The sequence below is a fragment of the Cebus imitator genome, unplaced genomic scaffold (assembly GCF_001604975.1).
Source record: "Cebus imitator isolate Cc_AM_T3 unplaced genomic scaffold, Cebus_imitator-1.0 Scaffold31, whole genome shotgun sequence".
In the NCBI taxonomy this organism is placed as follows: domain Eukaryota; kingdom Metazoa; phylum Chordata; class Mammalia; order Primates; family Cebidae; genus Cebus; species Cebus imitator.
The window spans coordinates 2,927,720-2,949,087 of NW_016107346.1; the positions used below are offsets into that span (position 1 = coordinate 2,927,720).

The window sequence follows — 21,368 nt, forward strand, 5'->3', positions numbered from 1 at the left end:
AGGGGAGAATTAACTTTTCCTCCACCCTCTTAGGTTCAATGCCTAGAGCCTGTGAATTAAACTGACAAAGGCATTTTAACAGGAGGAAAAAAAATTTATTTATGCATGCAAGGCATATACACTTGGGAGAACTCAGTGATGAGTAACTAAAAGGGATAGTTAAAATTGGTGGCTCATATATCATCTTGATAAGTAAAGGGGAGGGGGAGAAGGCATTTATATAAACACAATGACTTTTTTAAAAGATACATGGGTTTTCAGGTGAACAAACAGGCGATAAAAATACATGTGCTAATGTTTATCTATACAGGTATAAATGGTCTTTCAATTTCGTTTGGGGCCATAAAACGCTTCTGGAGAAGGGATTTGGGGTAGGATTATTTGTGTTCTAGAAGCAGATGAAACCTGAAGAGGAACTTACGGCAGCCTTATTTTCTAGAAGTTACTGCTTATAGTCAGATAAGCAAAGGTCTGAGAAGGCTTTTTTTTTTTTCTTGCATATGGTATGTTAAATTTCAAATATCTTTGGCTTAAAATAATCTTTATGTCAACTCTGGAGTTCTGAGTTGGTCCTCACACATATACAATTCCCATTAAATAAAAAGGGAATTCATGAGTCTACACTAATTTGAATACATAAATCAATGAGGAAAAAAAGAAAGCTCTGCCCAACAGCAGAAGGCTAAGTAAGAAATGGCAATAATGATAAAATGTATAAATTATTTTACTGCAACTGATACTGTATTTTAGGCAAGAATCATCCATAGATTGTAAAATTAGTAGGTGAAAGTATAAAAGTAAAAGCAAATTTCCATAGTTTCAAAGTACCTATCCATAAGGTATTCATTAAGTACAAGGAAAACTACTCAAAATTCCATGTATAAGGTTTGCCTCCCCAAAACCTTAGCTAATAGCTTACTATTGACTATAAGCCTTACCGATAGCATAATCAGTCAATTAACACATATTCAGTATGTTATATATATTGTATTCTTACAATAAAGTTGAGAAAAGACAACATTTGAACTCAACACAATAGCGATAGGAGGTGGCTATGAAATTATCACAGCTGTACAGTATGTACTACAGTTAATTTTATGCAGTTATGATTACTGCATCTTTACTTCTATTTGCACTTCTCTCAACTGCAAATGCAGTTAAAGTTTACAAAGTTTACATCATGTGTCAACTTCATGTGCCTCCTGATATGACGTACTGAGAAGGGTGCAATGATATCTGTAGCACTGCCCCCAAAGCATCACCTGAATCTATTCTTGAAGACATATAAGACAAACCAAAGTTGAGAGACATTTTACAGGATAACTGGCTTGTGTTCTTATATACTATCATAAACAAACAAACAAGCAAAGAAAAATAGGCTGTTCTAAGCTAAAAGAGACTAAAGAGATGGGACAAGTGAATGTATTTTATGACCTGGGAGTACAAAAGAAATTATTGAGACAGATAGCAAAATCTGAATAAAGTCTATAGATTAAATAGTTCATTTAAGTGTTAATTTCCTTATTTTGCCAATGGTAATATTGTTATGCAAAAGAACATTGTGATTTTAGGAAATAAACAATGAAATATTTAGTGGGAAAGAACATCAAGTCTTCAACTAACAAACAATTGGGGAAGAAAATTAAACATCACACACATACATGTAGAGGGAGAAAGAGATAAATGTGATAAGTGGTTAACATTTAGGTAATCTGGGTAAAGGGCATATAGGAGTTCTTTGTAAAATTATTGCAACTTTCCATAAATATGAAATTAAGTCAAAATAATGAAAAACAAAAACAAAACCTTACATAACAGACAAAATGTAGTTGTAATAGCAAATCTCCTGGCTCCAAATGGCAATGCTTGTAAGCAACCCCTGTTCAGGTCTGTCTCCTCCAAAGAGGTGGACATGGTTACCTGCTTTACCCTCTCTCTTCCATTCTCCACCATGACTGGCTCCTGTGAAAGTTTCCTCCAAGGTTGGAAAGAGAGGGAGGAGGTTAGAGGAAAGGGGTTTATTCCATATGTGACTGACAAGTTGTAATCTGGAGTTAGTGCCTTCTGGTAAGACAGATTCTAAAGTGACTTTTTTTTTTTTGTCAGTGGGACACTGGTTATTTTTGGAGCTCCTCTTTAGTACCCACTGCATTTTCTGGTGTGAGTAATGCCCCAGCTAGCTTTTTATTCCAGAGTACACCTCCAGAGATAGTCAATTTTATGTCTCAACTTGGCTGGGTTATAGTAAGCAGTAGCTCAATCAAATACTAATCTTAGGTGTTGTGGTGAAGGAATTGTGTATATGCAACCAACACTGACTTTATGTAAAGGAGATTGTCTTAGATAATTTAGATGGACCTGATCCCATCAGTCACTTCAACAACAATTGAAATTTTGACAATCATAATCTGATTAGGTAAATGGATGCCTTTTCTTTTAGGAAACACATACTGAAGTGTTTAGGGATATGAACAAAACTGAGGTTTCCGTGATGAAGAGGAAATTCCACTTGTGGACTTCAGGGACAGCTCCTGCATGTTTCCAGCCTGTACTTCCTGAAAGCCTACCCTACAAATTTAGTACTTGACCATCCAGGCCCCAAAATTATGTAAACCAACTCTTTGCAATAAATCTCTTCATCTATCTATCTTTCGATCTATCAATCAATCATCTGTCTCTCTGTCTGTCAGCCAGTTAGTCTGTCTTTCTAGCTAGCTATCAGGTTGAAGCAAAAGTAATTGTGATTTTTGCTGCAATTAAAGGTAATGGTAAAAATTGCAATTACTTTTGCACCAACCTAATATCTATTAATCTAGGGCTAGGGCTATGTATCTAGGGCTAGGGCTTTTAACAGCTAGGGCTGTTGAAAGTATATTCAACCCAAGGTATCTGATATACACACTTTATAATAGCATGTGAGAAATAAACTCCTTCCTTAAAAGATTAAATATTGCTTCTTTTTCTAAAACCTAAATTGTTTTCATCAATTTCTACTAGAAATGTATATTTAATAAGCAGGCTTGGCACAGTAGCTCACACCTATAATCCCAGCACTTTGGGCAGCCAAGTTGGAAGGATTTCTTGAGCTCAGGAGTTTGAGACCAGCATAATGGTGTAGACCTGGTAAATCTTTTGACAGCAGTGTTTATAACTCACATGCCATGTATTTCACTACCTTCATAAAGAGGTTTGGGATTTATCCAGAATGACATAGCATTCATCTCAAAATAACATACATCTTTTCTCTAGACAGCTCAGAATACTTATAGTTGTTAAAGCAAGAAGAAATATTTGGTAACAAGTTCTTGGTGTATGGATTGCTTTGGCTTTGATGGAAATCTCTACTTTCTCCAAAGATTGGTCCCTGGGTCCCAAAGCATTTATCCCAAGAAGTAACTCCTGTGACTTAGGTCTTCAAGGCAGCTTCCATTGCTCGAACTTTTTCTGTGATGTTCTTCTGAAAAGGCATCATAAAATCATCGAAGTCCACTTCATATGTAAACCTCTCCCGCCGTAGTTCCCTCTTCCTGATCAGCTCTGCTGTTGTGGCTTCAGGACTCCAAATCTTTAAAAAAAAAAAAAATAGCCATACCTGAGCAGGTATAAATATGACAGCCAGTAAATATGCTAGTATCCAGACAATTTTCAGTACACAGTTTTAACTTAAAAACTTCTTTATAGTTTTGACTTAAAACTATTTAACTTTTAGATGTGCTTTAACTTCTTCCCCTCTCTCATATGACACCAGTGGTTACATGAGCATCATCGCTGTTTCTGATGATGACTGTCTAGACATCTAATGTCAGAAATGTTCTTCAATTACTTCTCTGACCAGTTATGTTCAGACCAGCTGCTGTTTGTTTTTTAGGATGGATGCCAAAATAGGGAAGCAAAGGAATTAGAAGATCACCTGGGCTTACTACCTGTATGTCTTACGTAGAAGTCAAAATTATTTTTATAATAGAAGGCGAGGGGAGCTGCTTGTTCAGCATGGTTGGATGGGCAATAAAAAGACAATTATTTTCCCTATAAGATGACTCCACCTCTTTAGTTGTAGATGTTTTAGGAAGCTGCTGAATAAATCCAGTCTTGTTTGATATGAAACTCCCATGTGAGCTGGTAGTAGTAAGTACAAAGAAGGGCTGGGTCTGTGAAGTACTCCCCCAAAAAAGGTATCCTTAGGACTCGGTGACTAAATAGCTGCAGAACATGCCATTGATTCACAGGGACTTCAACCTTTCTAGGAAAATGTAAATTTCAATACAGAAATAGTAATAGAAAGAGAACCAGATGCCAGGAACTATTAGTTGGGCATACTGAGTTGAAAATAGCAGAACCTGACAAAAGAACATTCGCTAATAGTAACTGTGAAAGACAAATTTTGTAGATTTGTTTGGATACATAAAAAGAATTTGATAAAAATGACATTATGAGCCTTGTGCTCACTTTGGCAGCACATATACTAAAAATGACATTATGAGCCTCTACCTTGCTATGAAGATTCTTTCAAAGCACTTACCCTCTGTGGAATAAATGTGATATCCACTTTCTTGGTATAACCGCTGGTAATCAATGAATTGAGATGAACCACACTATCCCTCGGCACTTTCTTTTCCTCTGATATGGTTGGTACACCATAAATTGATGACAGTGGTTCCTGGAAACAAGACCAAAAAATTATAAACTGCACAAATCTATATTCACTTTCTAATATTATTTGCTACTTCACATCTTACTCTGAAGCCAGAAAAAAAAAAACAAACTAAAAATGCTACTGAGCAAGTTATAATTTGAGATAAAATGTATATTATTATAACTTTGAAGATGGAGAGAGATAGTCTGCCTTATTTAATTTTAATTAGAAGTATTGGTAGAAGATCACATAAGCCTTTGAGATACCCATCCTTGATCTGTGGCCACTCATTAATCAGAAGGATGGAATCCTACTAAATAATGTTGCATAAAGGAAGAACTTTAGTTGACTGATCCTCATTTAATTGACTGATCCTCGTTTAGTTGACTGATCCACCTTTGCCATCCTAACATCCTCCATATTTATAACTCTGTCTGTCTATAATCCCTTCATCCTATCTACTTCTTACCTCGACATTTCCCCAACCTTTTCCAATTTGATGACACTAAAGCTTTTCCTCCTTGACTTTCATTTCTTGTCCTGTGTCAACCAAGTGTCTCAGTAAATCTGCTTCCTTTAAAAAAAGCATCCAACCTAGAGTCACACTTAGGGGTTCCCTGCTAATGATAAAGTCTTGATGTCTCAGTAATTCCCATGGGCAACAACTTCAACTTTCTGCTGCAGTTTAGAAGTTCTTAAGCCACTCTGGATTACCAGAAATGTTTAAAACCTTCTACAATCATTTTGCAGAATAGTCTAGTTACAATGGCTCCATATCCCAGAATTCAGTGGTAAAATTCCTGGGTGTAGGTGGCAGGTAGGGGGAAGGGTTATGGAAGGCAATGAAAGGGGATATGGTGGACCAAAATGAAGAAAAAATCATGCTTTAAGCTCATGAAAGCAGCTGTGGGGGCTGACCCTGGCAAATACACAGGGACAGAGCTGTCCAGAGCCCTGAGATCCCACCTTGTGCATCACTGTGCTCTGGGTGTGAGACATGGTGTCAAAGGAGATAATTTTGGAGCTGCAAGATTTAATGACTGCCCTGCTGGATTTTGGACTTGCATAGGGCCTGTATCCCCTTTGTTTTGGCCAATTTCTCCCAATTTGACATGGGAACATTTAGCTAATGTCTGTTCCCTCACTGTATCTGGAAGGTATCTAACTTGCTTTTGACTTTACAGGCCTATAGGCAGAAGGGACTTGCCTTTTCTCAGGTCAGATCTTGGACTTGGACTTCTGGATTAATGCTGGAAGAAGTAAGACTTTGGGGACTGTTGAGAAGGCATGATTGGTTTTAAAACATGGAAAGGACATGAGATTTTGGAGAGGTCAGGGATGGAATGATATGTTTTGGCTCTGTGTCCCCACCCAAATCTCATCTGAAGTGTAATCTCCACATGTCAAAGGAAGGAGGTGATTGAATTAGAGAGGTGGCTTCCTCCATGCTGTTCTCATTATTGTGAATAAGTTCTAAGAGATCTCCTGGTTTTAAAAGGGGCTTGTCCCCTACTTTCTTCCTATACACACACTCTCTCTTTCACTTGTCACCATGTAAAATGCGCCTACTTTCCCATCCACCGTGATTGCATGTTTTTTGAGGCCTCCCCAGCCGTATGAAACTGTGAGTCAATTAAACCTATTTTCTTTAAAAATTACCCAGTCTTGCACAGGTCTTTATAGCACTGTGAGAACAGAGTAATGCAGAAGACTTATACTATCTGAGCTGACATTTTATAGTTACAATAATGAATATTGTATGATATTGGCAGAGGAATCGATGCATAGATGTATAGATAGAACACTTGTGTCAAAGTAGTTGTACGGAAAAGTACAAAGGGAATTCTGTGAGGAAAGATCTTCAAATGATGCTGCAACAACTGCATATTCATATTAAAGACAATTTTTATGCAAACCTTGTACCATCAAAACAAATAAACTCAATATATATCATAGACCTAAATGTAAAATGTAAAATTATAACTCTTCTAGAAGAAACTGTAAGATAAATCTTTCTGGCATTGTGTTAAAGCAAAGATTTAATAAATACAAAATCAAAATTAAAAAAAAAAGAAAAGAAAAAATCATGCTTTATTTCAGGCCACATAAGGATTAGCCTCCTTCCCTATTTGGACCATCTCATCAAATCTGTATAATTCAGGATCAAATACATACATATATAATACAAATTTTGGTTTTCACTTTCAACATTCTAATTGTATTTGGATGAACCCATTTGGTTTTTGTATGGATTCTCTTTGCAGTGAGTACTTTTTAGGCTCTTCAGTGATAGGAATGTTATTAGATATTTCTTTAAAAGTATTATATAATAACGGTACTGAAAGTATGCACTGCATATTATCTTGCCCATGTTGTACAACAATATATAAATAGTGCTGCTGGCTTCCCCGAAACAAATTTTTAAAGAGTTCCAATTACTAATGGGTAATCACCCTTGTTTTCTTACCTCTTCTTTCTTAATTTCAGGGCCTTCAGTCTTCAGTATAGGAGTCTTGCCTTTTAGTTTTTGAGTTTCTGCTGATTTTTGCAAGTTATCTAGCTTTTCTTTAATCAGACCAATTATTCTATAATCAGCATATGCCTTTGCAACGTCCATGGCAGTATGCCCTGTTGAAACAAACATAAATTCAGAGTAACTATAAACATATTAATGATAAACCATGTAGGAAAATATCTCAGCACATCAGCTCTAAGCCTGCCCTAATAAAGGTGATTCCTATAGCAAATGATATCTATACGGAAGTTCACAGAGCTAGGTCAGATATTCTCTATGGTAGTCCTAGCTCTAAAATCCCATGATCCTGTATGGTGCCATTTAAATACACAAAATTATTTTTTCTTAGTTTTTTGACTATGTTTCTTAAAAGAGTGACAGGAAATATTAGATTACATTTTAAATATTAAATTGATTGTTCTCTCCCCACATTGTGCAAATTTCCTTCTGTGTGACAGTTTTGTACTATCTTCCCCTTTCCTTGATGTAAGGAGGTAAATTCCAAAAGGCCTGGGGAAGCTGATGGCTGGGCATTATGTTACCCATAATATCATCAGGCAGGACAGGTACAGTAGTACCTGCGAGTCAGAGGCCACCTGAACCAACCAGAGGTACAATGCCCACTCAGAGTCAAAGCAAGCAGTGGCTTCCAAAATAGGAAAATGATACTTCCAAACCAGAGCTCAAATATATTCAAATGACTTTAAAATTTTTCCTGTATGGTATTGATGATCCAAGGCCATGTATTTACTTCCTAGAGTCAGGGAAGCCTCAATTCAGGAATTATTTTGTCCAGCTTTAAGAAATCCAAATTCTATAGAGTCTGAGTTTTTAGAGTAGGTCATTATTAGGAATTAACAGTAATAAAAGTGTAATAATTCAATGTGTGATCTGCAAACTGGCGCAAATTTACAAACTAATAGTTACTGATCCATAGTGAAGTAACTACAGAAAATAAGTGTTTACAAATGCTTATAGCAACTTAATATAATTTTCTGTCATTAAAATATAAAGATTAAAAGAAGATTTGGCCTCGTATTTTGTTTTGTTTTTTTTCATTTTATTTTTCTAATAAATCATTTTTATTGTATTTTACAAAAGTTTTTCAGTCCATGAAAGACTGCAAACAAAGAAATGGCCCTCCAACACCAGTGAGTCGAGAGGTATTTGGTATAAGACAAACTTTCGCAACATTTAACTCAGGCTTGTGTTTGCACCAGGAACCCAGGGGACAATGCAAGCCTATGAGAATAGAATCAGAAGGGGCTTAGAAGCTAACATAAATTCTCCTTTTCTAACCCTAATCATCAATAATATGAACACATACCTTTTCTATTTTCCAGCTGGAATTTAGCACCAATGTCAAGTAGGTATTTCACAGTATCCAGTCTACAGCTTTCAATGGCTCTACTTAAAGGAGTTGAATTGTTGATTGAAACTGCATCTATTAAAGCCCCAGATTTAACAAGAAGCTCAACAATGTCTTGTTGGCCTGCATGGCATGCAAAATGAAGCGGAGTCCACAGAAAATTATCTGCTGCATTAACATTAGCTCTATAAAATAAGATAGATGCACAAACTGAAAATACTGGTTGTTCCAAGGACTGGACACTGAAAAGGCAAAGTAAGATTATAATAGAGTTTCATCAAGTTGTTAAACTGTGAACTCTGTGCCACAATTTTTCTTCAAACCTCTTTGTTCTGCATTATTTGAGAGTTTTAACTTCCTTTGTGTATATCTACATTAAAAGGCACTTTAGGTTCTAGGGATTACAATTTTGCAAAGGTTAAAATCAAGGAAAATTATAAACTAGAGCCAATGAAGATAAAAGCTGACAGGACATATTAAAGTTATATTATTCCATTTTGTATCTACTTTCTCTTCACGTAATACATTTTTAAATGAAACTTCATTGTTAAAATTCTAAATATTACCATGTATTATTTAAAATTTTAGTCCTGTTTAGAAATTCACTGTCCAGAAGTTCATATTCTCATTAGTTGCTCTCCTGATAATATACAAATTTGAGTCTTTCTTTAACATTAAAGTACTAGTCAGATTAATACTTTATTTCTCAAGGATGCAATTACTGTGTTAGTAAATGCTTTACATACTTTAACTCATTTAATCTTCAACTAATCTTGTGGCATGAATCCCACTACAGTCTCATGATGTAAATACATGAGAAAACTGAGGCACAAAAATGTTAAGAAACTCACCCCAGGTAATACAACCATGGAAGAAGAAGGAATTAAACCTGAGTGATTATTGTAGTCTAAAAAGTTAAGTATTATAAATATGGCATGTATTGATAGTTTAGACATATTTACATGACAAGAGAAAAGACTGCCCCATTCTGGAGGAAGGCAGCAAGTTTTAGAGCCAAAACATGTTATTATAGCCACCATTCCACTTGTTTGAAGTTGTTGAGATCCCCCAAATAGAGGCAGATTAAAAAGTGACTTCACATCTTCTAGGTGAAGCTCTGAGACAGGACTGAGCTGTGCTGCCATTGACAGAAGGCCAGTAGTAATCAGAAGACTCCGTTAACCCTGAGTAAACACTGGCTTTCACTTTGTGCATAATTGGCAAAATATCCTTGTGTACGAACAATCCTATGCTCCCATTATCCTGGTTTCCCATATAAGGTCTATAGGCGTAATTAATTTATTACAGGCTTTAATAAAGGTGCTTAGAATCTAACATAAATTCTCCTTTTCTAACTCTGACCATCAATAATATGATACCTTTTATAGGGCATTTTATTGACTTTAAAGCCTATATCAGCATTTTTAATAAAGCATTAATAGCATTCTTTAATGAAGCCTATAAGTTAATTATTATATCATTAATAAAAGGCTTTTATATATTAAAGCCTTAATTCATTATAGACTTTAATAAAGTAGCACTTTTCTATGTTACAAAAATTCTGGAACTAAATGTTTCTTAATGTCTTCCTTTTACTTCCTTGAAGTATGAAAAGACTCATGAAAATTTAAACCACTCTCTGAGATGCATACCCTTTTTCAAGAAGAAACTTGACCACATCTATGTTTCCACTTGCACACGCCGTCATTAGTGGAGTTTTGTAATAATTATCCTTCATATCCACAGGTATTCCTGATTCAAAGGCCTTTTTCAGAGAAGCCAGATCCCCTGCCTTGGTGATAATATTAATGTTTGAAAATGCCTTCTCTGAATCATCAATGTACCAAGCAGAGTCATCCTGAATGGGATGTTCTGGGGGATGATCTCTGTTAAACCGGCTGCTATCAGTGACATTCTTGTAGGTCTCAATCATGTAATACGGTGGCCCACCATCCTGCCGGCGTGGAAATGCGTTGTCAGGAATGACACAGATTGGAAGGGGTAAGACAAATTTACCTTTCTTTCCTTTTTTGCCCATCCCTTTTTTCTTTTTCTTAGGTCCATAGGATCCTAAAACAAAAGACTTGCTTAAATATCTGGTTCCTTTAAAGAATTCATTAATATTGACTCCTCCTCCCCGGATTTTCTCGTGAAGTTGGGCGATGGCAGCCAGCTGCTCTGAGCTTGCATAATCTTGCCTTTCCTCCAACACCATCACGAAGTCATTCTTGTTGACACTCCCATCACCCCTGTCAACAGCAGAAAAGGCTTCCCGGAGGAAAGCCTCACGTTCTACGGACCAATCGTGCAGTCTAAGGGCCCAGAGTGGATTTGGATTTTTGGCTCCTGGCCTGGCTAGTTTATTGGCAATTCTCTCTGCTCGGCGTATTTCTTTGCTTGCTGCTTTGAAGCCTCCTTCCTTAGCCACAGCCCTGGGTGTTTTATGATCTAAATTCTTCCATTTCAGGTCACATCCTAAAACATAAAGCATCATAATTATGAATGGTGCTAAGGCATCTGCATGGCTAATAAGTGACATTCATCCAACTGTTTTCTTAATTTCTTGTGATTCGTCAAAAATGTGTCCCCAAATTATATGTGTATAAAGATGCACACATTTTGCTTTTATAATTACAAAGTTGAGCTGTGATTTTTTTCTGTGAGCATCACTTTGGTGAATTCTGAAGAAGATAAGAATTTATAAAAGGATTAGAATATTTATCCTTAGAGATATTTGAAACATATACCATATTGGTACACTAGCTCAGGGGACTTCAGGCCAATAGGAAAAGATCAGAGATGCATTTGAATTTGGAAAGAAGCTGGATTCAAACAGCTTACCTAGGACCTTATGAATTCAGATCTGAAAAGCAGCAGAATACTCATGTCCTTTTGAATGATTTCGACTGTAAATCTGTGTACAAACTTAAAGTCTATTTTTCCTATATTCTTCATTAAATAATGTAATTTATGCTAATCTGCTATTTTGTGGTACGGCCATGTGAACAACCTTCACAGAGGAAAAAGTAATTTGTAATTCAGTCTGAGGAGTTCAGCATTATATTTATGTATGTGCAAGTTAGACATTAAAATTCATTTTCTTTTTTGGTCCCTTATTTAACAAAATGATGAGACCAACATTATTTGTAAATATTCACCAAAGAATTACACTTTTTTGAACATGTTAGGGAATCCACTTAGTGCTACCAAAAAGGCTGTGTTGTCTATAATAAGTGTTTTGAGACATTAAAAATCCATTGTATGTGTAAGTAAGGCTTTGAAGAAGTAGTCAGACTATGTTTTTCAGGATTAATAGTTGCCTTGGTATTGTCAAAAATTAAAATTTTATACTATGGGTAAAAAAAAAACCAAGAATGAATAACACCCGCTATCTGATAGCAAAACAGAGTGACTATAATCAATAATAATTATACATTTTTAAATAGCAAAAAGAGTATAATTGGATTGTTTCTAACACAAAGAATACATGCTTGTGAGGATTGATACCCCAGTCTCCAGGATGTGATTATTAAGCATTGTATGCCTATATCAAAACATTTAACATACTCCACAAATATATATACTATTCACAAAAAAATAAAAATTAAAAAACAAAAAAATCTATTTTACTACACACACATACTCACACACACACTTTTTATACTAAGGCTGATAATTTTACTAGTAATAGAAATACTAAAAAAGGCTATTGAGACAATAAAGATTCCAAAATTTCTCTATTGGACAGCTATAAGAACAGTGACTTGATAGCATAATTCCATAGCAGAGTAATTCCACAGTGCAATTCCATAGTAATTCTGATATGCTGTTTCTACTTAGCTATTTATTTTTCTTATTCAGGGTGTCTGGGGGTTTTTGCTCCCACTTTTCAAGCCACTTCTTCTGTGTTCACTCAGCACTAAGGACCAAAGGATTTTCATCCTGCTTTAGCTCATCCTCTGTAGCTTCTAACTTCCTCCTGGTTAGAAACCTCCATGTGTATAAAAGAAGACTCCAACATCCCAGTTTAAGGAGGTAAATGCAGTTTTCCTGTCCTTTTGACTTGGAGCTTCCTGTCTCCTCCTTTATGATTAATAAATAAAGATCCATTCATTCTCTGTGAGATTTATGTTCCTCTGTGGTAAAGATGTTCAACTTCCAGCTCGCTGCTGCTGCACAACTCAGGAAGTTGAGGGCCCAGGAAGAGGAGGAGGAATCCCCGAGCTCCCCTCCTCTGCCCTTGGATGTGGCTCTCACGTGCTTACAGGGGGAGTCATAAATTGCTCCAGCAGGAGGATGAGGGGCCAAAAGAGGACCATCATGAGGAAATGTGAGAGAAATGAATCCAGCCAGCACAAGTGGTTGGTTTACAATTAGGTACAGAAGAGACTAAACCTAGGGAGCTTATTCAGAAACAAGCATTTTATCGACAAGGGTTTCTTGCTGCTCTGACTGCCTTAGATGTAAGATTCTAAAGGTGGAAATGTAACTGACAACACTTCTGCTGTGAAACTGGGTCACCCACATAGGATCTGGTGACGTGTTTATATTTCCAAATACGCAGAGAACTCAGAACATTTTCAAACATTTGCTTTAAAATAGCCTCATGGTTTATTCTTCTAGGAAAGTGGATCTTTTCTGCATCATTGAGTTAGGCCTTTTTGCATGACCCAGGCTCTGGTCCTTGGCTTCTCAATGTGCTTTCTGTGACGTTATTCCAGGAATACATAAATGATAGAGTACGTGTGACATTTGTGCCAATAAGAAATAAGTCAACATATTAAAGTTAGAGAAGCTTGTCTCAAGCTGGGTGGATCTTTAGTTTTTAGAAACACACAATGTTAACTGCAATGCCAAAATAAACTGCTAATAGTGACAGATTTGAAAACAAAACCAATAAGACTGTTTGAAAGAACCAAAATTGCATTTGATATATTTTTTTCTCATTTGCAAAAGGGTTTATTATATTGGGGGCATAGGGAAAGTATACATTTATAAAAGTAAAAACGGATCTGTTCTTATGCGATTATAGTTACGTGGGCATGTTAGTCTTATAATTTTAGTGACTTCTAAAATTTTGTGTCTGTGGAAGACAGAAAAATAAAACACTTTCTTTGGTCTGTTATAGACTTGTTAGACTTTAAGTTTTTGCCTATTTCTCATAAACTCGGAAAAATATCTACAGTTCTGCAAAATGCAGTTCTATCGATAACAGTTAAAAAGCTTTTAATATGCATTTAATTAGCATGTAATTAACAAAAAATTAATTCATATCCTTAAATGTAATTAACTAATATTTTCATTTTAAGAAACTCATTAAGCTATATATGATATCATTCATATTTCTAAATTAATACTTAAAAGCTACAGGAAAATAAAAAATTAAAAATTTTGCTTACATTTCAAATTTTCCATGAAGGTTTTCATTTCATGTTTTCCCTCAAATTATTTTCCCCATAACTGCAAATTACCCAGAAAAGTTATCTTTGTATTTGATATAATGGAATATTTTTAAAAATAAAATAATTAAAAATTCAGATGAAAGCAAATGGTTTTCAGTGTATGTCCTTTTTTAGATTGTTGTTGGCATTTTTAAAATAGGGAATTTAATCAGGTTTTTTTTTTTTTTTTTTTTTTGACAGAGTCTCACTCTGTCCACCAGGCTGGAGTGCAATGGTGCAATCTTGACTCACTGCAACCTCTGCCTCCCAGGTTCATGTGAATCTCATGCCTTAGTCCCCCAAGTAACTGGGACTACAGGTGCCATCACCACACCCAGCAAATTTTTTTTGCACTGTTAGTAGACGTGGGGTTATGTCATGTTGGCCAAGCTGGTCTTGAACTCCTGATGCCTGCCTCAGCCTCCCAAAGTGCTGGGATTACAGGCGTGAGCCACTACAACCTGCCCTCAACCGTAAGTATTTTAATAATTAGTTGGCTCAGGAACAATCCCCTTTAGGTTTTAACGATAGCCTAAACATTTTGGAGAAATGGGTTTTATCACTTTTAAGACCAGATTCATGATTTAACAGAGGGGTAGTATAAAAAATAATTTTCAGTTTTCTTTCTACATATGGGTGAAATTTTGCTATAGAAAAAATAAGCCACTAAGTGATAGGCCCAAAGTCTCTGCTACTCTATGACATGGGTAAATCATAAATACTTTAAGCACAAAATTGCTAGACAATTTTACCTCGCTGAGCTATATATTTACAGCAATCTGCAAAACCACCCATGGCAGCATAATGAAGTGGTGTGTTCCCATTTAATGAAATCAGTCCCATGTCTCCATTGTAGGCAAAAAGAAGCTTCAATATCTGTAAAATAAATAATGGATATTGTGGAGGAATAGAAATGTATATTTATTACATAAAGACTGGCAAGTAGACCTGCGCTATCCAGTATATTATCAGTTAGCCATGCATGACTATTGAACATTCAAATTGAAATGAACTAAATTGAAAATATTTAAGTTTCATTCGTTTTTTTCACTAGCCACATTTAAAGTACTCAAAAGCCACATGGACACTGTGTTGCACTCTGTTGTATAGCACAAATACAGAATATGTCCATCATCACTTAAATAGCATTGATCTAGAGCAGAGAAAACTCTATGCTTAGACGCAGCACTACCATTTTTGTTAGTGTAGGTAATTTAAGGAAGCATGAGAGCAGGGAAACAGCATCCAGGGGGAAATTCTTTACCAAATGTGGTTTCTATTTTTGTGTACACTTTTATTGCTGGGAAAATAGTGATATAAATGAAGATAACTATGTTAAAACTTGAAGAAAATTAAGTAAAGAAATTTCAGATGAAATTCAGAATTAAAAAAAATAGTACTAATTCCTATTTTGTTTCTGCAATGTTACTGTATCAAGAGATATTCTTTGCTGTATGTTTAGGTAATCAGAATACTTGAGTTTAACATTCAGGTATATCATTATCTAATACACACAAGCACCATGGACATAAGAGTATGAGGGCACTGTTCTCCCATAATTAGATCATATTACATTTTGAAGATCCTAGTATGTACTGAAGGCATAAAATATGGTAGTCCCAGGTGGCAGGAATTTTCAATTATTATCATCAAGTGCACAGCAAAAATATTATTAACAATATTAAATAAGTAAATTTGCAAACACATAAAACTAAAGAGATAAAGTTTTAAAAAATATAATTTTAGAGTAATTTAGGGAAATCAAGATGAAAACAACATAGACAACTCAGAAAAAAAGTCTGCCTTAGTGTAATCTATATGACACATAAACATTTTGAGAAAAGGGACAGAAAAGTTTTAGCAACAAATTTTAAAGCAAGGAATTGATTATTACATCGAAAAAGCCTCCTTTAGCAGCAAAATGAGCGGCGTGATGCCTGTCATTGTCAAATGTATTCACTTCACCTCCTCTTTCCAATATGCCTCGAACTATTTCCACTACCCCTTCTCTTGATGCTTCCATTAAAGCCGTGCGGCCTGTGGACTGGACATTAAACAGATGAGATGCTGTTTACACCCATCATATTAAGTAGCAGAATCAGTACAAATACAGTCAGAATCCATTTAACCTTAGCTTTACACTTACAAGTTTAGTTCTCTACATTTCTCTTATTACAAAGAGAAAAAATTAAACAAGTACAATGGGTCAATATCTAAAACACAGAATTCTGAAATCAGAGTCAAGGTCACACTGTATGCCCCTGTGAGAATATCATGCTAAAAATGTATTTCTTGCAAATAGAGCAGAACAAAAGAGAAAAAAAGAGATAAAATATCAATACCTAATATAAAATTAGGTCACAGGTGTTTTCTAATGAGAAGAAAATCTATTTTTGGTGTCAAGAAAGGGCAATTAAAAGAAAACTTAATAAAATTAGCCAATTAAGGAGAGTGAATAAAATTGATGTAAGAAACAGCAGAAGTAGGCTGGGCATGTCTATAATCCCATCACTTTGGAAGGCTGAGGTGGTGGATTACTTGAGGCCAGGAGTTTGAAATCTGCCTGGACAATATGGTGAAACCATGTCTTTACTAAAAATTAAAAAAAAAAAAATTAGTGGGGAGTGGTGGCATGCACCTGTAATCCCAGCTACTCAGGAGGCTGAGGCAGGAGAATTGCTTGAACTGGGGAGGCAGAGATTTCAGTGAGCCAAGATTGGACCACTGCACTCCAGCCAGGCAATGGAGTGAGACCCTGTCTCCAAAAAAAAAGGGAACAGCAGAACTATATATTTTCTTTCCAAAAAGATATATCTTATTAGGTATCAGCGATGCCTTATTTACTATTCCCTATACTGATACTTTGACATTATGCATAATAAATACCAAATTTCCAAACATAATTAGGAAACAGACTGTAGAATCATAGCAATATGAAGATAATAAAGGTACACCATTTTTAAGCATTTTGAATCAAAATGAACAGTCTATAAGCTAATAGGATTATGTCATCATATTTAAATGCAAAGATTATATACTATGCTGTAATTGAAACAAGAAATATTTGTATTCACAAGAATAGCCATACTGAATTGATTGCATTGGGATTGGCTCCTTTTTCCAAAAGTGTCAGGCATACATCTTTAACATCATGTGCTTCTTCACAAGCTCTAAGGAATATTGGCTTTCCTTCATAGGTAGAATTGTTGAAATCTGCACCATGTTCAAGGGCAATCAGAGCACAGCGATAATGCCGCTTAGTTGGTAAAATGCAGTAAAACAAAACACCTGCAGAGAAATAAAGTCCCCAGAGAGCATTTAATTAACAATCTATACATATTTGACAGAAAGTAGAATTATTAAAAATCCATATTTAGCTAGTTAAAGGCATATCTGCCTTGGTTTCCTCTATGAAACTAACTAAAACACCGAGACACAAAACAAAAAACCAACATCCTTAATTCCTGACATGCTTAGAAAATAGTCACAGCCACATGTGATAGGACCTGGCTTATGAAAGAAATGGAGTGTTGATAGGTGAACCCTGTTGACTCTGAGTATTTGGCACCTTGCAATATGTAACCTGAGTGTCCCTTGCTGGAATGCACAGGAGTATGTGTGCTAAAGAGCTACTGGCAAGTCCCCAGGTCCCCTCTAAAACTGTAGAATGGCAAAATAGATGGTACTGGGTGATGAAATGTGTGTAGACTGATCATGTTTGTAAGAAGCAGGCTGTCAGTATAGCAATAAAGAGATGAAAAATTAGATGGCAAGTGTCTCTGCCATTTTGGCAAATCATTTTGTTCCACTGGAGAAAGCAAAATGCTAAATCCCTACACCCAGGGTCTGTAACATACAGGCCATCCATATAATCCATGTCAAAAGCATACTACACATCAGGGTTACTGTTACAAACCCAAGGCAGAGTGTTGCTAAGAAAAATCTAGGTAAACAACAATCAGACTCCAAACTGACTTTGTAATGAGCTCATTCCAAAAGGGGGCTTCATTTAAAGAATAACCAAAAAAGAAACCAGTATGCAAACTATTAAAAAAAATACTGCAAGGAAAACAGGAAACTGAAAATGAAAGTCAAGCAAAAAAGATACACACTAGAAGCTACCCCAGTGAAAATTATTGGCTGATTCATTTCCATGATAGCAAAGAAACTAAATATAACTTGTTCTAAAATAAAAGTGCAAAGATAGACCTGAATCTTAAGATTAAAAGGGCACGCTGGGTCTTAGGAAAAGTTGATTAAGAATAGTCAACAAGGCATGCTTGGGTAAAGCTAGGCAAAGAAAGTGACTTGTGAGAATCCAGGCAAAAATTCAACTAATCTATAAAAAGGAATACTCAAGCTGCCCTCAAAAATTTATCACAACAACATTCAATACTACAGTATAATTAAAGGATCTCTATACTATACTTGGGGAAAAAATAGGGAACTTTTATACCCAATCAAGACTTTGTTCATATATAAAAGCAACAGACACATATAATCTTAAGGATGTAAGAAATCAGGGATATAAGCACAAAGAAGTGAGTTAAACTACTTGATTGCAAAAGTGAGTCTTCCAGAGACCAATAGAGAATATGTGACTAAAAAAAGTGATAAATACTGAATCTCTTTAGCCATAGAACCAAAGCTAAGTCACTTTAGTAATTTTAGATAGAGAAAATAATATTGCAATTCATAATAATGTAAAAATAATGTAATTTAACAAAAATTTGGAGAGAAGGGAGGGAAGAAGAAATAGTATAAGCATTTGATGTTCTCATTTTTGGGGGCTGAAGACAGATATTATTTAAAGCAGGTAAGGAGATAAAAGACAGGTACTTATCATTTAAAAGTATACAGGGAATCATTGAAAGAACTAAGTAATTATAATTAACTATAAAATTGGATGGTAGAAGGGAAGTAGCAGAGGTAAGAGGAAGGGTTATTGTACTAATCTAATTTTACTATTGTACTAATATTACTAATCAGAGTAAAGAATCGGTGAATATTGTTTAAGATGCTAACTCCATAAATAGGTTTAAGGGCATACGAAGTATCAAGTTAACCATTAAAAGAAAGAAAAACATTCCATCAATTTCAGAAAATATGCTTGTAAACATATAAAGGAAAACACACATATACAGCAAAATAAAACAAATATATGGACCATATATGACAATAATTTCACATATATTTTATGTATTAGATATATTATGCACAATATAAAATAAACGACATTTCTGAAGCCAAACCTATGGGAAATCTAGATAACTATAAATTGCATAAATTCTACCATTAAAATAAAAAATAAAATGTATACGAAAATCAAAACTTAAATATATTTTATATAAACTGCTATACTTAAAATAGGGTTACTCAGAACAATTAAAAAAAAAAAAGATGGTCAAGGATATTACTGAAAAGAGAAAGTCAAAGACAGAGAAAGACATAGAAGGCAAGAACAGACCAACAGCAACAATGACAACAACAACAAAACAACCTAAGCATGACACCCAAGGAGGCTGAATTCATTACCAAAGGTCCAGAGACACTTACGAAATGACTATTTCATAATGATGGCACGTGCAACACACAGTTAAAGTCTACCTGGGCTGACTCTTTAAGCCACAAAGAACACGAATCAACATTCCTCAACTGAAGGAAAAACAAGGTTGAAAAATATTGTACCTTATCATAGAACTGGCATACTGTATTGAGGACTTAGTACACATTCCTATAAATAGGAAAACTAATAAAATGGGAATGGGTGCTATAAGGAACTACCATAGCTTACCTTTTAAGGAGAATAATTCTACACTGTAATTAATTCCCTAGGACAACATACAAGAAATAATATATTGGCTTAGAGCTTTACTTTCTCCACATTCTGTAAAATTGTTCAAAGAGAAAGTGCAGCTTAGGCCTAGGTCATGTCTCACATCCTAAAGACCCACTTAGCCATTTAAATGTTTGCTTATCCTTTAGAAACGATGTACAGTGAGTCAAACATTAGTCACCAGAAAACAGGATGTCAGTGGCAGAGAGTATACTGTGGAATAAGCAAAGCAGTTTGGCCAGTGGCAGCCAAACTGAGGGATGTGCAAGGTGAGTGAGGCTCATTGATATGGAGAAGAGACAACGTATGCTGTACGATGGGCAGTACCTTGGGTTATGCAGAATGAAGGCTGTCGGCAGCTATCCTAACAAGCTTACATGTGAAACAAGATTTTACATTTGTTTCCTTGTACAGTTTCAGTTCTGCCTATGAGATTTGTTTCCTCTAGCCAAATGCCTGTTGCATTTGCTGCAAGTATTTACTTGACCTTGTTTCCAATTTTACCTGCTTTAAAAAAAATTTACACTTTTACATTTTTATACTATAGAATTTGTCTTTCTCTGTGATTTATCTCTCTGTTTCAAACTCAGTAAGTTAAACTTTTCTCTATTATAGTGTTTACCAAAAGTTTGTCCACAAAACTCCAGGCATATAAAATGCCATCAAAAAACTATTTTATGGTCAAATAAATAAGGAAAATATCACCATTTTTGAGCCAACAATGTGAAAGATACATGCCTAAAATGTTTCTCTAATGAATGTGACAGTGAAACCAATTTCTCATGTAGTACTTCTCAACATTCTGGCAATTCAGTGGTCCATGGAATACACTTTGGGGAATAGTATTCTATAGAGCTTTGAGAGGCTACTGTTTTTTCAGGATTTACCATTTCAAAACACATTTGACCTCTGAATGCATGTGAAGTTTATTTTGTTATGTGGTACTCTTAAATATGTAATTATCCCTTTTCTTTGTCCTCTTTTGTTTTATGCAAGTAATCGTATCAAACACCAAGTCTGGGGAGAGTTAGAAAGTAGATTTTGCTCTTGTCAGTAAACATTAACATTATAAAATGAGATTCATTTCTCCAATGCAGGGCTGATGTTAATGGCTTTGCATCTGCAGCAACTCAGGACAACAAATGCTTAACCTTACCAGTTTACATTAAGTTTATTGGTAATTATCTCAGTTATTTTTATGAGGCTGTGTCAATTTTTGCCTGAACCTCAAGTTATTTGGGCAAGAAGTTCTCAGACCATGGTCTAGAGATGATGGGATTACAGGTGTGGAAGTGCGTTCTTTCACCTGAATAATTGTTGAAAGGTCATGTGTAAAGTTTGAAGTTGTATCTCCAAATACATTTTTAGACAATCCTAGAAACTTGGAGCTTATGCCAGAATTGACTAATCCTTTCCAGTTTCCAGGTGCAAGTCCTTCCTACATCAGACTGCTCCTGAGGGGATAAAAATCCTTTTGGAGTCCTAGGTGTAGTAATGCCTGAGATTCTAAAATGTAAAAAAAAAAGAATAAGAAATGTTCTATCTCATCTTTGTTTTAAACAAGAGCTTATAAG

General features: G+C 35.3%; 1 protein-coding gene and 1 long non-coding RNA gene across 2 annotated transcripts in view; one reads left to right on the forward strand and one right to left on the reverse strand.

The window, feature by feature from the left end:
- LOC119470438 overlaps positions 1-13,748 on the forward strand; it is a 31,499-nt gene extending 17,751 nt beyond the window's left edge. Inside the window, exons 2-3 of the long non-coding RNA XR_005199341.1 lie at positions 10,264-10,518; positions 12,379-13,748. This is a non-coding gene — a long non-coding RNA (uncharacterized LOC119470438). The remainder of the gene's footprint in view (positions 1-10,263; positions 10,519-12,378) is intronic.
- Positions 968-21,368, reverse strand: part of ANKEF1 (ankyrin repeat and EF-hand domain containing 1) — a 24,395-nt gene continuing 3,994 nt past the window's right edge. Inside the window, exons 3-10 of the mRNA XM_017523950.1 lie at positions 17,047-17,246; positions 15,853-16,002; positions 14,711-14,834; positions 10,170-10,992; positions 8,476-8,702; positions 7,101-7,261; positions 4,520-4,657; positions 968-3,565 (exon numbers count right to left, since the gene is read on the reverse strand). Of these exons, the coding sequence (XP_017379439.1) occupies positions 3,407-3,565; positions 4,520-4,657; positions 7,101-7,261; positions 8,476-8,702; positions 10,170-10,992; positions 14,711-14,834; positions 15,853-16,002; positions 17,047-17,246 (1,982 nt within the window). The 3' untranslated portion in view covers positions 968-3,406. The remainder of the gene's footprint in view (positions 3,566-4,519; positions 4,658-7,100; positions 7,262-8,475; positions 8,703-10,169; positions 10,993-14,710; positions 14,835-15,852; positions 16,003-17,046; positions 17,247-21,368) is intronic.